This window comes from Ascaphus truei, chromosome 3 (genome assembly GCF_040206685.1).
Source record: "Ascaphus truei isolate aAscTru1 chromosome 3, aAscTru1.hap1, whole genome shotgun sequence".
Classification (NCBI taxonomy): Eukaryota; Metazoa; Chordata; class Amphibia; order Anura; family Ascaphidae; genus Ascaphus; species Ascaphus truei.
The window spans coordinates 384260400-384277511 of NC_134485.1; the positions used below are offsets into that span (position 1 = coordinate 384260400).

Below are 17112 nucleotides of genomic sequence, written 5' to 3' on the forward strand. Positions count from 1 at the left end.
TGACACGCCTTCTATCCGGACGCCCCTACCTGGACTCGGTCACACAGATTTGATTGGAACATTCTCTTCTTTTTCTTTCTAATATGAGCGGGCCGTACCCTACCTCTGTTGGTCGGTTGAGAACCGAGATCTGGGCCGTCAAGAGCCCCCCCAGGGGGGATTAAAAAGTTGTTATGCTCCCAGTTTGAGATGTTTAACTGTTTACCCTAATTTAGCATTGTAGAAACCAACAGCCTTTCGCCAAGATGATTCGGGGGCTTGAACTTTAGAATTGAGGCAACAATCCACTAGGATTTGAGAGCAGCTATCCCTTCTCCCTCCCCCCCGCACACTATTTCTATGCTGTTCGGTGATAACTGAGATCCGTTGCTCTCTCTAACGCGCGCGCTGCCCACGAGCAAGAAAGGACCTCGGTACTGAGGTAGGGAAGTAGTAAACAACGCACCTACAGATGCGGAAGCATGCCTGGCAGGCGGATTGTCAAACGTAGCCGCATCTGGATTGGAGAGTGGGTTAGTGGATACTTTCCAAGGTCTTTGAATGGAGAGTTCAGAATAGTCAAGTCCGTTAGCCGTGGTCTGGGGTTGGAGAGGATAGAATCGTGGAGGTCCGTATAGCCGTGGTTTGGGTTGGAGATATCCGCAAAGTCGAGGGTAAGCCGGGGTCAGTATCCAGAGGGATTCCAAAATCAAGCTGGGTCTTTACACAAAGAGTTATCTGCAAAAGAACATGGGACAAGGAGCAAGGCACAACAGGAGCTCAAAGCTACAACAAGTTATGCTCAGCAAGGTAGGAAAGGAAATGCAGGGTATTTGTAGCACACAGGAGCCAGAAGCAAGGGAGGCGGAGCGGAGATGCTGCCTCCGCGAAGGCAAGGATTTGCTGCAGGAGACAAGTGGGGTAAATGAATACTTGCCACGCAGCTGGGGTGCAGTGCACAAAGTCATTTGTGCGCGCAACGCGTGAGAGGAGCGTGACGTGTCCGAGTGGGCGGAACTAAGCTCCTTGGCACACGAAGAGCTGCGTGTGTGCTCTGTAAGCGGAGCCGGGGTTCGCACACGCGCTGGTGCCAGAGCGGAAGTCTGAGATAAGACAGGTAAGGAGGGAACACATCGCAAAGGACGTGTTCCCCGATTCCTTACACTCTTCTATCTAGGCGAAAACGCCGGTCTGCGCATGCACAGAACTGAAAATCGCCGGATCCGCTTTCCGCCAATTTTCACTATACGGCGGGCCCCAGGAACGGAACCCGCCGTATACCCGGGGCCCTCCTGTACGCTGTTAAATTTTGTGATTATAATGCCTATCTGAAGGTACCCCTAAACCACAGCTCCAAACCTACACTGTAGCAAATAAGACTATCCTTCAGAGCCGCCATCTATGGGAGCCCATAAGACGAGACTATAGTCATATGTGATATGCTCTTATGTTATAAATAATACATACGGTATATCTATAAGCTGCCTTGATATGTCCTAGTCCCAGTCTCAGCTGGGAAACATAACTGTACTAAACATTTGTAGCAATGGACTCGGACATTACTATAGAAACACAAAGACCCCAGACCTCCCCCCCCCTCTTTTCTCCTTTTTATTTCGAAACCTTTAAGGTCCCCATGAGCAATGTGATGGTAGGGTTTAGCTTGGGGACCTAATAAAGAGAAATCCCAGCTATTTACTCAAAAAAAAACTGTGTAACTTGGCTGTCCTAGTAATATTTCATTCAGCCTAATATCTAGGGAAGAACGGAATGTATAATGTACCATGTCTGTAAGAATGTATTTCAAAGCATGTATTCTGTCTTCCCTGTGACAATCCTTCCCCCAGTTTAGTGAATCAACATTGTTCCGTGATGTGATTTGAGCTAGCTGTCCTGTCTTTTACATTTCTACCTTATGTCTGTATTTATGCCTCTGTTAGCAATTCCTCTCAGATTAGATAGTTGGTAATTGTGTAGTGATGGAATTCACATGCAAGAAAGTAAATTAGATACTACACTGTTACTGTCATTTCTATGGAGAAAGACTAGTAATTCACTCAGTTGAAGCTCTCCACAGAAATTGATCAGAACAAAGGTATGGGATTAGTTAACTGATTTCAGGTCTGAGCCCCAGGCACTGTTTCTCTTGGCTGGCTGCCTTGCTCAATAGCCACCAAGGGGTATAAAAGGAACACTGCTGGTCAGAGCAGGGGTTGGTTATTCCACAGGGAGAGAAGTCCACCTCTGGGAAGGAGTGTGAAGTTTGCTGAAATCCACTCTGGGAGGGAGTGTGGAGTTGGACTGTGACCAGCTGGAGGTACATGTCTGTGGCTTCTGTGTGCAGCACTCTGATTTCCTGAAGCGGACAGGGGAAACCCATTTGAAGTTGGTCCCTGCAACTTGGAAAGGTAGATCTCATTCCCCCAGACCCCCATAAGTGTGTATATTTTTGTATTTCTGTTTGTTTCCGAGGATTTATCCAAAATAAACCTCATTTTATTTCACTGCCTTGTTTTGCCCTGTGATTGATCCCTTAAATATAAATGGAGTTAAAAGTCCTTGTCTACTGGGACAAGCAACCCTTACAGGGATGCTGAACACATTTAATTTAGGCTGGGCCCAAGCCCAACTTTGACTATATAATAAGTAAACTATCTCTCCATGAAGAGAAATGATTAATAAAAACCACTAGGTGTATTATTAATGAGAATCAGTGAGGGTTCCTGTACCCTTCCCTCTGCTGACCACAGAACCCCGTGACCGGGGTTGTCCCCAAAGTGCCTTATGCCCATCAATCCAGTTGTTTGATTGTCACGGGAGACGAGGGTTATTAACACCTTTTCCTACTGGGATCATCTGATTGAACAAGACACAGCCGTAAAATTGTAATTTATTCCAGCATTTGACATACACACAAACTAACACGGTTTACACACTTACTGGGAACGGGGCTAGCGAATAAAATCTTCCTTTAAACAAAATTGTCACAAATGACCTCTGGAGGAGCCCTTTCCAATGACCGGGAGGTACTCACGAAAGTCCTGGAACGCAGTTCGGCAAGCAATCCCAGCCGCGACCGCTACGTCCTCAAAAAGCGGGAATTTCTTCAGTCAAAATCTTGGAAGCCGGCTCGCGTCTATTCCTTAGAGTATGTTTGAATTTGGCGCTTGGATTCTGAGGTCCTGATTGGCTGCAAGGTTTCCTATGGGTTTTAGAGTCCCATTCAGAAACCACTACAACCAATCACTGATTTGCCAGTATTCTGAAGCCGGGTGGGCACTGATTTGGATTCTGCTAGGGGGGAATGCGCCAACCTGGCACCTCTGCCTCTTAGCATATCGAGCCCACCCGCTGTCCAGGCTCCGCTGAGTCTGGGGCAGGGCAAATGGTTGCCGGATAGCCCTTTTTTTGCCCAGGACGGAGGTACTCGGGTATAACTACAGTACTCCTCCTGTTCTAACACCTTGGCATCCCTGAGGCTTTCAACTCCGGGTCTCGAGTAGACCCAGTGGTGCCAAGCTTGGTAGCCATCTGGTCTCTTGGAACCACGGACTTGGAATCCCACAGCCACACACATAATGTTACAAGCATTTCACATTTATTAAACAACCTTTTAATAAAATTCTCTCGCTTATGTGTCTGTGTGTTTTAACTGATATAAGTCCTCTGGTGTGTTGTCAGTGATAGAATAAAATATGTGATTCCTATTTTTATCAGCCTTATCCCTGGCACATTACATAACCCTGACTTTACTGTACCACCACCATAAAAAACCTTGCAGCTGTTGAACATAGCTGGAGCACCCCCTGAACCCCTACATCAAGTTCAGAGTGCTTGGGCATGGTCTGGGCACCCCACCTTATACTAGGGATTCCTGGACTGTTCTGTTCTTGATCCCCCATGCCCGCTTTACTTTTCCAGCCTGTGCCGAAGCAGGGAACCCTGGCGGTGAGTCGCAAGAACGTTTCCAGGGTAGGATTTTGCCGGAGCACTGTGCTTCAATGTGCCCGAGACTCTTAACTGATTTCCGGGTACATCTCTGGGGTGTCCCATAACTCGGGAACCCTGCTACATAGCAACAATCTGATTTGAAGATTCTCTGCAAAACCCACCCTTAAACTTGCAGCCTCGCAAGCTCTGCTGCTCAGTACCCCTGGAAAGTGTACTAACTGAATTTGGAAAATTCTCAGGCTCCAAAATTAATAACGATAAATTCAAGGCACTTAAACTAAACCTCCCAGCGCCTGAAATTAAGCTTCTCCAACTACATTTTAATTGTAGATGGAACTCCTCCCACATTAAATATCTGGGGATAAATATGACGAGGCACTACACATCTCTCTACCAGTGCAACTACCCTCCCCTATTCGATAAGCTATAAAAAAACGGATTTGGCGCTTTGGGATGGTCTCAGGATCTCATGGATCGGCAGAATAACCGCAGTCAAAATGAATATACTCCCCTGGTTACTTTATATTTTCCAGACCCTTCCGGTCTGTGTACCTGAAAACAAACTAAAAACCCTACAAAACAGAGAATATTCCAATTTATCTGGCAAGGTAAAAGGCAGAGGATAGCTAGATCGGGTTTGCTGGCCTCCAGAGCGAGAGGGGGTATGGGAGTCCCAGACATTTTGAAGTATTATCTAGCCACACAACTGCGACAGTTGGTAATCTGGAATGCCGACCCAGATCTGTGTTGCTGGCTGTCCATAGAGTCCCAGTACTTAGGAGCGACTTCTCTGCCGTTCTCTTTCTGGGCCTATGATCGACGCAATATAAATACAAAAGCGTTCGATCTGTGCTCAATGAGGTGTTCGTGGGATGTATGGACTAAAACAAAAGACACATTTTAAACTCGCCTTTTCACCCTTCCAACTCGCCCCACTTTTTGATAATCACAGCCTTGGGGAAAATTAGGGTTATCAAGCAATTTGTTGAATATAAGGATGCAAATATCAGAACAATAGGAGACCTTCTAGACAAAGGGAAGCTCCTTAGTTTCCAGGAATTTAGGAGTAAATACGATATCCCGGATCTCCACATGTTTAAGCATCTACAAATCAGACACATTTTATACACACTGGATAGGAAACTCTAGTTTCTGCCACCTACAAATTTTGAATCTCTTTGCAAAAGGGGAACCTACCAGAAAGGGTTAATCTCAAGAATATACCAGGGGATGGAAGCCTCGATAGACATTCCCGATCACAATTATATAATAAAATGGGCGGCCGATTTAAATATAGAAATAGATGATTGGGAAGACCTATGGGAGTTTGCAGCAAAAACCTCTACATGCACCACCATCAAGGAAAATATCTACAAAATTGTATTTTACTGGTACCTTACACCTATTAGATTGAAACAAATATACCCAGAGGTGTCAGACCTTTGTTGGAGGGGTTGTGGACGAAAGGGGGGCATGGCGCACATTTGTTGGACTTGCCCCACCATTGAAAAATTCTGGTTTACCATACAAGCCATTATTGAAGAAACTACAGAACTCACTATCCCTCTCGACCGATTGATTTACCTACTTGCAAAACCAGTAGAAGAGATAAGCCACCCTATACGGTGACTAATCTCATTTATTCTCACAGCAGCTAGATGCGCTATTGCTGAAATTAGCCCCCCTCTCCCCTCTAGACAAGTATAGTCGAAAAAAGAATAAATGTAGTAATGGTAATGAAATCTGATGGCTTTCCTGAAACACTCAACTGAAGAATTTTTATAAAAAATGGGATCCGTGGTCAGGCAATTGAGCTTAAGTTGAATTAGAAGCTGGTAACTGGAAGACATAAACCAAGCCTCCTAAAAGATAACTCTACAAATAGGTAGATTCCATTTGCTGTTAAGAGGACTGGCCCTGGCGGGCGGGTGGAGCCCCTCCTTTTCCCAACCCCTCCCTTCTTTTTTTTTTCTATCACTGTCCACTTTATAGGACATTGACCCGACAGTGCTAGTTGGTTTCTTTTCACCAACTGCTTGCAAACATACACACGCACTTCTAAATGTATGATCTGAGCTACAATTATGACCCGGTACTATAACAATAATAACCACTGTTTTCCCCATTCCACTATACTTACTGCAAATGTAACTGTGTGTTTTGTTTTATTTCTGAATGTCACCAGATATTGTTTTCTTTTTCTGAATATTGAATAAAAATATTTGAAACAAAAAAAACCACATTTTAATACTGTGTGTGTTGCTTCTGTTTTCTAAGATACAAGAAGAAGCGTGCACGTGAACACTGCAGTCTTTCTTGTTTGTATGAAAAGTGTTGAATGCGCTAGAGGCAGACAATTTTGGCTGCAGGCTGAAACTGGGGTGGCCTACAGCAAAGCCAGAAGAGATTATTGAATGCTGCACACCACATTAAGCAGAACAAGGATACAAATACCGGTGCTCCTGGTCCAGGGAAAACCTGTGTGATATTCCAAGTCAGTATGGAAGAAAAGAAGCGAAACAGGGCACTGCGGATTTAAATAAAGTGAATTTATTGCCAATTGATCGACATCACTAATTATTGAGGGGCTGACATAGGACGACACGTCGGATCAATTGGCAATAAATTCACTTTATTTAAATCCGCAGTGTCCTGTTTCGCCTCTTTTCTTCCCTACAGCAAAGCCAACCAGCTGGGTATGAACAGGAAATCGGCACTGGCTGGGGAGGTCAGTCTGAAAGTTCTACGATGGGTAGCTAAACAGAGCAAGCTGCAGTAGTAACAGAGTTCTTCAAGGTCCAGGGGGCCAGATTGAGATGTCAGGAAGGAGCAGAGTTCAAAAGTCCTGAAGGCTACAGGGAAACAGAAACAAAGTAGGAGCCAGGTGAGATTTGTTGAGGGCCCAAAGAGGACAGAGAATTCAGGAGCTGGCAACAGGATCCAGAGGTAACTCATGTTTTTGTACCAGCAGTCAAGTGCTGCTGACCTGGAATAATTTAAAGTCGGGCTTGACCTTTTTGAGATGTAAAAATATTAAGACGCAAAAACCCTCTGGTAAAATCTTCGGCTGTGCTGCGATATAATGGTGTAATATGGAGTTTATACTATCCACCCTATAAAACCATACCAACCCTTCTGAAACAATGTTCAAATCTCCAATGTCCCCTGTGTGGGAAATCATAAAAATAAACAGACATAGTGTAAACTGTTTACGTATAGTCATTTACAAGATGTCAGATCAAACAGACTTTGGGGTGTTTAAACCAGGACACCAGCGCCTTTCAAACAGACTCCGCAGCTCTGCTTTTCCCACAGTTGGCTGGTATCCAATTCGCTGCAAGGGCTCTTGTGTACTGCGTCCCTCCTGATTCATTACTCCGCTTTATCAGCAAAGTTTTTGAAAGGCCAACAACAAAATGTATGGCAGGCTCACAGTTCAAATCGCAGATATCTTGCCATCACATTTACTTTTTATAGCAGTCTAACATAATTAGCTTCCAAATTTTGTTCCAGGAAAGAACAGGATCAGGTGAATCCAATTGTAAAAAGTCCATAAAGAGCGAACATACAGTTGTGTGAAAAAGAAAGTACACCCTCTTTTTGAATTCTATGGTTTTACATATCAGGACATAACAATCATCTGTTCCTTAGCAGGTCTAAAAATTAGGTAAATACAACCTCAGATGAACAACAACACATGACAAATTACACCGTCATGATTTATTTAGCAAAGATAAAGCCAAAATGGAGAAGTTGTGTGTGAAAAACTAAGTACACCCTTACTGCTTCCATAGGAATTAAGATGCTAAGTAACAGACAGGTGCTGCTAATCAAATACCCTTGATTAATTGATCATCAGCAAGTGTGACCACTTCTATAAAAGCCGGTTTTAGCAGTTTGCTGGTCTGGAGCATTCAGGTGTGTGTTAACACTGGGGGGCGCAAGATTATGTGGGGGGGGGGGCGCGCAGCCTGCGTGCGGGGAAACCTGGGGGCGGCAGAGCTGTGCACGGGCGGCCAAAAGCTCCATGCTGAGGCTGCTTCCCTGCTCTGTCTTGCAGAGGAGGCGGGGCCTTCCCTGCACACAGCAAGCCCTCCTGTCTGTTACCCGCCCGTTTTCAGCTGCACATGGGGGGACCTGAGAAGGCTTAGTTACTCCCTCCCCCCACCAGGTGTGTGTGTGTGTGTGTGTGTGTGTGTGTGTGTGTGTGTGTGTGTGTGTGTGTGTGTGAATGAATGGAGGACAAAGCGCACTAGCAAAAAACGGAGCAGGAAGGACCCAGAATACAAAAATAAATTAAAAGGGCACTTTAATGTGACAAAGACCCATCCAACGCGTTTCGAACGTCACAGCGTTCTTTTTCAAGGATCCTTGAAGTAGAAGTATATAAGTATTTAGGCTGCGCTTATAGTGCCGGCGATGCAACGTCGCCCGAAAACAAATGCATTGTCGCCGCCGCGTGCGCTTATAGTAAGCGTGACGTGGCGACGCAATTTTTTTTAAGCCGGCAATATTTGATTTTTTTTCAGGGGCTGACGCCTCACGTGACAGCCCCTGAACCAATCAATGGCCTGGTCGCCCACACCGCAGCCGCAAAGCAAAATACAACTTTCGCTAGTGGCGACGGGTGACGTTGCCGTCGCGGGCTCTATATGCGAGGCCTTAGACATATTTGTATTTACATTGTATACCGTTTAATAAAGGTTTTTTTTTCATGTGATTTTGATTACATCAGGCAGGGGGGGGGCCCGAGAAATTTCATGGATAAAAAGGGGGGCTCGGCAGAAAAAGTTTGCTCACCCCAACACAATGCCAAGGAGAAAGACATCAGCAATGATCTTAGAGAAACAATTGTTGCTGCCCATCAATCTGGGAAGGGTTATAAGGCCATTTCCAAACTATTTAAAGTCCATCATTCTACAGTGAGAAAGATTATTCAAAAATGGAAAACATTCAAGACAATTGCCAATCTTCCCAGGAGTGGACGTCCCAGCAAATTCACCCCAAGGTCAGACCGTTCAATGCTCAGAGAAATTGCAAAAAACCCAAGAGTTACATCTCAGATTCTACAGGCCTCAGTTCGCATGTTAAATATTAAAGTTCATGACAGTACAATTAGAAAAAGACTGAACAAGTATGGTTTCTTTGGAAGGGTTGCCAGGAGAAAGTCTCTTCTCTCTAAAAGAACATGGCAGCACGGCTTAGGTTTGCAAAGTTGCATCTGAACAAACCACAAGACTTCTGGAACAAAGTGGAGATGTTTGGCCATAATGCACAGTGCCACGTTTGGCAAAAAACAAACATAGCATATCAGAACAAATACCTCATACCAACTGTCAAGCACGGTGGTGGAGGGGTGATGATTTGGGCTTGTTTTGCAGCCACAGGACCTGGGAACCTTGCAGTCATTGAGTCGACCATGAACTCCTCTGTGTACCAAAGTATTCTAGAGTCAAATGTGAGGCCATCTGTCAAAAGCTTGGCTGAAATTGGGTCATGCAACAGGACAATGATCCCAAGTCCACCAGCAAATCTACAACAGAATAGCTGAAAAAGAAAAGAATCAAGGTGTTTCAATGGCCCAGTCAAAGTCCAGACCTCAACCCGATTGAAATGCTGTGGCTGGACCGTAAGAGAGCTGTGCATAAACAAATGCCCATAAACCTCAATGAACTGAAGCGACGTTGTAAAGAGTGGGCCAAAATTCCTCCACAACGATGTGAGAGACTAATACAGTCATACAGAAAACGATTACTTCAAGTTATAGCTGCTAAAAGTGGTTCTACAAGCTTTTGAATCATAAGGTGTACTTAGTTTTTCACACATGGCTTCTAGATTTTGGCTTTATTTTTGTTAAATCATGACACGGTATAATATGTCATGTGCTGTTGTTCATCTGAGGTTGTATTTACCTAATTTTAAGACCTGCTAAGGAACAGATGATTGTTATGTCCTGATATGTACAGTAAAACCATAGAATTCACAGGGTGTACTTTCTTTTTCACACCACTGTAATATGATCAACATATAAAAGTCTGATCTAATATCTTGTGACTATTGGTAAACAGTTTATACTGTGTTTTTTCTTTATGATTTCCAACACACGAGATAGTATGTGTATATATTATAACCTCCATATTACACCATTATATCGCAACATATGCTAAGATTTTCCCTTAGGGGTTTTGCGGCTTTGTATCTTTGATATCTCTATTGGACGGGAGAGGAGACCGTGGACTGAGGGCAGCCATCCCTTCTGGATATGTAGTTTCATTTTATTCATAAGAGTATAACTTTTGCGCTTTTGTGTATATTCACATCACTATTGCCCTTTTGGCAATCTGGAGTAACTGGGAATGTTGAGACGAAGTCTAGTCTGAACTTCAATACGAAGGGCTTGCTGAGCAGCAATGCTTCAGACAACAGCAGCCCAAAGCAACTGCAGAATAGCTCAGTACGAAGCGCCGTTGCCACGGAGCTTAGAAATCCTGGATTAAATTCCCTGGGTGCCTTTACAGTAGCTGTTTTAAGGTGAATTGCAGACATTAAAACCTCACACACATAGTCTGGATAAGTCTTGTTTGGGAATGTTCACTTTTTAGTGCAGCCACATAAATTAACAAAGATGGTTGTGAGCATCTGGTCACTCATCTGCCTGAGGGCCGGCATCTGCATGCTGAGGCACAGCCATGGGTGCGGGTCTGGAGTCAAGTGTTCCGGTTACACTGTGCAGGTCAGGAGCCTGGGATTCAGGTTGGGAGTTTGTGACATGGGGACCAATGACTGGAGGATGGTGCATTGGGGGGCATGAACCGAGGCAATAGAGGCTTTCGAGCCGGGAGGTTAGTAGAACTCAGGACAGGAGGCTTCTTGGTAGCAGGAACATAGACCGAAGGCTACTGCTGATTAGGTATGAAGCTAGAGCTGCAGCATAGCAGAAATGGAGACCAGGGCCATTGAAAAAGAACATTGAACAAAGGCATGGAGGCCGGCTACAGAGCAGGCTTGGTAGCTGAAAATACAGAAATCGTGGCTTGATGAAATCCTTCAATCTTGTAACGTGCCTGTATAATTAAAGTCAATTATAGGCCCACTCTAGTGCATTGTCAGACGAAATCAAGGTGGGTTAGCCATATTTTATCTATATGGTACATATCATGATGCAGAGTATCGCAGATAATATTGATCTAAAAAAGTCTGAAAGTTAGCCACGTCACCCCTGAAGCACTTTTGAGACCCGGGTCTCTGGCTCAGCTTTTCACGAAGCGCAAACCCTGACATACATAATGCGATGGACAAGGCAAAAAGGTTAAACTGACCAGAATGGAGCAGGACTCTGAGCAAGACAATGAAACTTACCTAGTAATGGCAGCTGGTACAAAACTGTTAGCTCTGTAGGCCAAAACTAGACTAGAGCTCACCAGCTGGGTATGGGCAGAAAGAGGAGACATCCCAGTGGCTGGAGAGATTTGCCTGAAAGTTCTAGTGCTGGTAGCTAGGCAGGACAGACCTTGGTAGTACCAGGTTGTCATGAGGTCGAGATCCAAAGGCTAGACAAAGATGTGGTCAGGAAGCAGATGTTACAGGGAAGCAGGTGCAAGACTGAGTCGGGAACTAAACAGGACTGGGAAAACATTAGCTGGAACAAGGTGAGACTGACCTAGAAGTATTTATAGTCAGGATTGTTTCTAGATTTGTCAATCAGGAGTGGTTGGGTGTGTCCAAAGCGTTCTCTGTGCTGCAACTCACCGGGCTTGCTGAGCAGCAAAGGTGCCTGATAACTTCAGGCAATTGATGAGCAACGCAGCTGCAGAATCCTGCAGGAACCTTGGGGTCAATTTCTAGAGTCCCGTGTATGTAATTTATGTAGATGCCGAATAACTACTTTTATCGTTTCTGTTAATCAAGTTCCTTATCTTAGGCCATAAAATGTGCAGTTTTTGTGCAGCAGTTGGTAGAGTATGTTCAGATTTATACAGTAATTTTTGGAGTGTTTGAATGAAAGTTTTCTGGATGCAAAGCTAGAGCAGACAACCTGCACCACATTTATAAACAGGGGGGGGGGGGAGGGGAAGTCGGAAGTTTTTCTTTTCTACATCTGAAAATAATTTTGCTTAGTTGTGTCCTAGTTTTGCAGCTTGTAGACTGATACATCACCCTATATATGAAACATTACTGTACTGTAGGCTGTGTTCATAGCAATTACATTCTTTAATGAAACTTTATATTGATCAGAGAATGCTACATGGAATGTCGGCACATATTTTATAAACGTATACGTTTTTATGTACTTTAGCTGAAACACATAAGCAACATTTTGCTCTCATTGTAACCCGTAGCAAGATTTTAATGATGGGCGTAGGAAGAGAAATTAATTAGGTTTTCAGCCTAAGAGCTACTTTTTTTTCCTTCTCTATCTAGGTCTATGTATGTGTCCATAGATGTATTGCATAAATTAAATCTCATGTTTCAGTTTCTCTTGTAACTCATTCCAATAGAAGAGACTCGAGGGATCCTGAAAATGTGTAACTGTTATCTATAATATTAGTTAACAAAGATATATAATTTTTACCTTTGATTTTCTTGGTTTCCTTGACAGTCCTCATGTGAAGATTGTCTATATACCATTCTATATGTGTTTGATAAGTTGACGGCATGTTACAGTAAAATGCAGCCCATACACAATTTTATAATGAAATAATAAATACAAAAATTCTCAGTGGTCTGGTGACAACCATCTTTGGGTTGTGATGTCATTAAATGCAGTAGGATTAATTGCAATCTGTGGATTCTGCTTTTACTGGAATAGCACACATTTATATTTTAGTTGTGGATGCCATCTTGAATGTCTGGTAAACGAGTTCTGTTTCTGAATAAACACAAGCCAAATCAATTAGTTATACATCTCATTTTCAGTGTTTAAGTATAATACATGACTTCACAAGTCAAGGGTGGCTACCTATAGAGTCCTAATAAGAAAATACATTTACTGCAATAATTGTTATCATATATTTCATTTTGTGTAGTCTCTAGTATATAGGTACATTTTTTTTTATTTAAATGCTTTCAATCTATTTTTTTTTTAAAAGGCTTTTTTGTAGTCAACATTAGAATTATGTGCTGTAATATATTTTATATTTATATGTTAATGGTAGGAACAGAGGAAGACATTCCATAAAGCTTTCTTTTTTCCCCCTATATATTTAGTGAAGCATTACGATATGTTCTTTTAAGCTAACCAATGTTTTATTTTAATAAATTATTCATTTTAAAATAGGGCACTTTATAAATAAGCATTAGACAATAGATTAACAGATTCAATGAGGTTGTCATTATATCTGAAAGCAAAAATGGAATCCTTGACCCCTTCTGACATTACAGGGTCCTAGTTGGAAAAAGCGAGTGTCACATCCATGCTTGGGAATCCAGCTCAACTCCCGTCAAAATAGAATTCTGTATAATAAGACTCCTAGTGATGAGCAGGTATGTGACCTTTTAATGTTATAGAGATCAATTGTCAGCATCCTAATCAATTCTAACAGTCTATTCTTGTTATAACATTGTTTATTTTTGTACTATATTTGACTACTTTAAAGCAGCAAAACGTGATTTAAACAAAAAAAATCAGTTCCTCAGTATTATTCCTTTAAATAACTTTATTCAAACACCTCAGCTAAATTAGTGATATGATCTTAAATGTACACATTGAAAAAAAAAAAATACTTGACTACAAATAATAGCTACATTTCATGGCATCCCTGCCCTAAAGAGCCTAAAAGATACATTTTCTTGATCACTAATTAAAAGGAATATAGAGTGGCATCTCTTAAGCAATAAAGAGCTTGCATCGGGCCCCAGTTTTGCTTCTGCCAGTCCAGAACCGACACGCTCACCAGAATTTCATATACTGTATATATAAATTGTACTGAATAGTTTTTAATTGAGCTATTACTAGATAGAAATGTCACTCAGTTCAGTTACTTGCAGGTATTTCCTTCCATACAAATGTAAGATAGTAGTTACTTTATTATATTTATATTTTATACATTAAACTTGGAAGTCTTTTTAATTGGTCTAATGCACATCAACAGCTCTAATTACAGAAATGTTTTTTTATTACAGACTTTTTTCCCCGTTAGGATACACCTTTACTTCTCCAGTCATACTCTCTGATTTTCTTTTTACATATGCATTAAACTTCAAAATGTATTTGTAGTGGTAACTGTTCCTTTGACACCCACCAACCCTGATATTTCTTTACATACTTTGGAAGTTGGGGGTGTTTGGAGCTTAAACTGCTGGTTTCCAAGATGCATACCGGAAAGCTAGTGCACCTCCACTTAGGGGAAACTCAATGATGATTTAAATCTAATTAGCCCACATGACACAGGAGATTGAAATAACCATGAAATACTGGCGCCAGTGTTCCCTGTGTATCTCGGGAACAAGCTACAAAGGACCCCCTGCATCACACCTATGTTAAAAATTGGAATGCACATTTTAACTAGTTACAATAATTTAATTTAAAGAATAACTTCACTTCTATTTTATTTGCCACAGTTCTGTATAAACGTGAATTCATAATGTTTAGTTATAAAAAAATGTAATCCATGAAAATGCTACATAATGAAATTGCTGAAGTTGCCTTTTTTTTTTTTTTTTTTGTAGTTTGAGATCGAGGAAGAAGATGAAATGTTGTCAACTGTTCTACCTGATTCCAGAGAAGATCATGAACTTCCTGAAGAATTTCCCCGAATTGAGGAGTTTGGTACCTTGAGCTCCATAGCCAGAATACCTTACAAAGATTCCCATCTACTTGTAAGCTTAGAGAAGCAAAAATTGGAGCTAGAAAGACAGCGCCTAAACATTGAAGCTGAGAGGCTTCAAGTAGAAAAAGAGAGACTACAAATAGAGAGAGAGAGGTTGCGGCACCTAGATATGGAGCACGAGAGACTGCAGCTTGAAAAAGAGAGACTACAAATAGAAAGAGAAAAACTGCGACTACAGGTTATGCATGCTGAAAAACTAAATCCAGAGAATGATTTTGCACAGGTAGAAAAGACGGTTTTACAACCATTGGACATAGAAAATGAAAAATTAAAACTCGAAAGGGAGCATTTGCAATTAGAAAAAGAAAGGCTGCAGCTCTTAAAATTTGAATCAGAGAAGCTCCACATAGAAAAGGAGCGTTTGCAAGTTGAAAAGGAACGGCTTAGAATTCAAAGAGAGGGCCATTTACAGTGAAAGTAAAACACATACTGTACTAGTTAAAATAGTTTTATAGTGTTAGATATCTACTGTAACATTGTCTTTGTTGTTTTGTCTGTAGATGTTGATCTTGCTGCTATAGACTAGCAGGGAGTGGCCTTACTTAGGTATGTTCCACTGCTGTTCTTGTCAGAAGAGTCAACATACAGCCAAATGGTGATCCTGAATACTTCAATGTGCCTACATAAATGAAACTTTGTGAGACTGTTAGTGTGATTATGCTGTTTTGCATCCCACAAAGGTATTTAAGTGCTAGCAACAGGAAGATTGAAAAAAAGAAATGTGTAAATCTGTCCATGTTGTTTCAGGTACAATTTCAGTATGTTTCAAAAGAGAGCTTGTATATGCTAGCATTCTTGATTGTCTCACTCTGTGTCTCTGTCTCTCTGGCTTTCTAATTGATCTAATCTCTCTCTGTTCATTGAACCTGTCTTAAATGCATGCAAAAACGCTTCATTTACCTTCTAGTCCACTACACAGTTGGTTGACATTTGCTTGGCAATCACATCACACTTTTTTTAAATAAAAATCACCAATACAAAATGAAACTATCAATTTTGATTTTTAAGGCACCAATTCCCCCAGAAGCCTATATGAGTTTAACTCCTATAATGTTTGTATCTTACCTCTAACCATGTCCTGCTGTTTTTTTTACATTGTTTCTTTGTATCATAAATCCTGATTTATGCTTAATCCTTAATCTCTATCTTCTGAGGTTACCAAAAACTTGTCCCAAGGGACAGTTCAATTTTAACCTCCCAGACAGTTAATATTTCAAATGTTCCTGAACGCAGATTTAAAAAATCAAAAGGGCATTGGAAAGGACAAGAAAAGTCAATTAAAGTATTTTTTTTTATTAAACAATTTAAAAAATAAAACGGAGACTGCGGCTTAAAAGAAAAAGAAAAAAATTGCCAGGCACAAAAACTGCTGTCACTGAAAATATTAAATGAATTTCCTTCTCCGTCTTCAAACTGCATCACAGAACAAAGTGTTGTGTGTCTGTACAGTGTTTATAAAATCACCATTCATAATTACTGTTTACATTTATTAAAACTTTATTAAAATAGTTTGTTCTTTGGTGCTCTTTGAGATCATTTTTAAATTAGTCTGCATTTTGTCAATATACAAGTTTTATCTTTAAATATGAAGTAGAAACCTAGGTGATATTTAATGCCTGTCAGTATCCATTAATTTTAAAATGAAGATGGTCAAATATAAAACCAATAGTGATCTATAATTAGGGAATAGTTTTATTAGAGAAAGTTGAATAACTCACGTTGAATATTGTATATTTTAATGCGGCGCTAACAATTTCATTGTAGGTATACAGTAATATTAGAGACATGTCGGTATGAAAAGCCTTTAAATTATTGGTAGATATATCTTTGAGAAGTTGGACTCGACTTTACCTTAGCTTTTTTTAGTACATCTATTTCTGTTCATGTAGCAATTCATTTTTAAGCCTTTTATTAAAATATTAACTATTTTGTAACTGAGCATCAACAGGACATTAGATTTACTGTGACTTTTAACCACATCTACCAATGTACAATAGATCTGTTGATACATTAATTGGTATTTAAGCCAAAAGACACCATAAAGTATGTATATTTTGCATAAAATATTAACCCATAAACTAGAAAGGGTGCAGTATTTCATGTGCAATGTGCAATGTATATATATTTTTTAAAAATATTTTTTATCTCTACCTTAAAAGTAAATGTCTGATTTTGTAGTGATTAACAGATCTTTCTAAGCTGTGATTTTTATTTCTTATGTATAGAATGACCTGAAATGAAATGGATACAAACTTGGCTTCTTCTTAGCTGTTGTGTGAATCTTTTTGTTCGACCACCCAAAAAACCAAACAAAAAAATCCACGTGTGCATGAGTTTTCCAGACAATTTCACC

At 41.1% G+C, this 17112-nt stretch overlaps 1 protein-coding gene across 2 annotated transcripts in view; it reads left to right on the top strand.

Annotated features, from left to right (window-relative positions):
* MSANTD4 (Myb/SANT DNA binding domain containing 4 with coiled-coils) overlaps positions 1-16281 on the top strand; it is a 35596-nt gene extending 19315 nt beyond the window's left edge. The window contains exons 3-4 of one of the 2 annotated variants that reach the window (XM_075592386.1): positions 13312-13413; positions 14599-16281. In XM_075592386.1, coding sequence (XP_075448501.1) covers positions 13312-13413; positions 14599-15174 — 678 coding nt within the window. In that variant the 3' untranslated portion in view covers positions 15175-16281. The remainder of the gene's footprint in view (positions 1-13311; positions 13414-14598) is intronic. The other variant, XM_075592387.1, reaches the window with a different exon arrangement.
* Positions 16282-17112: the final 831 nt, after the last annotated feature.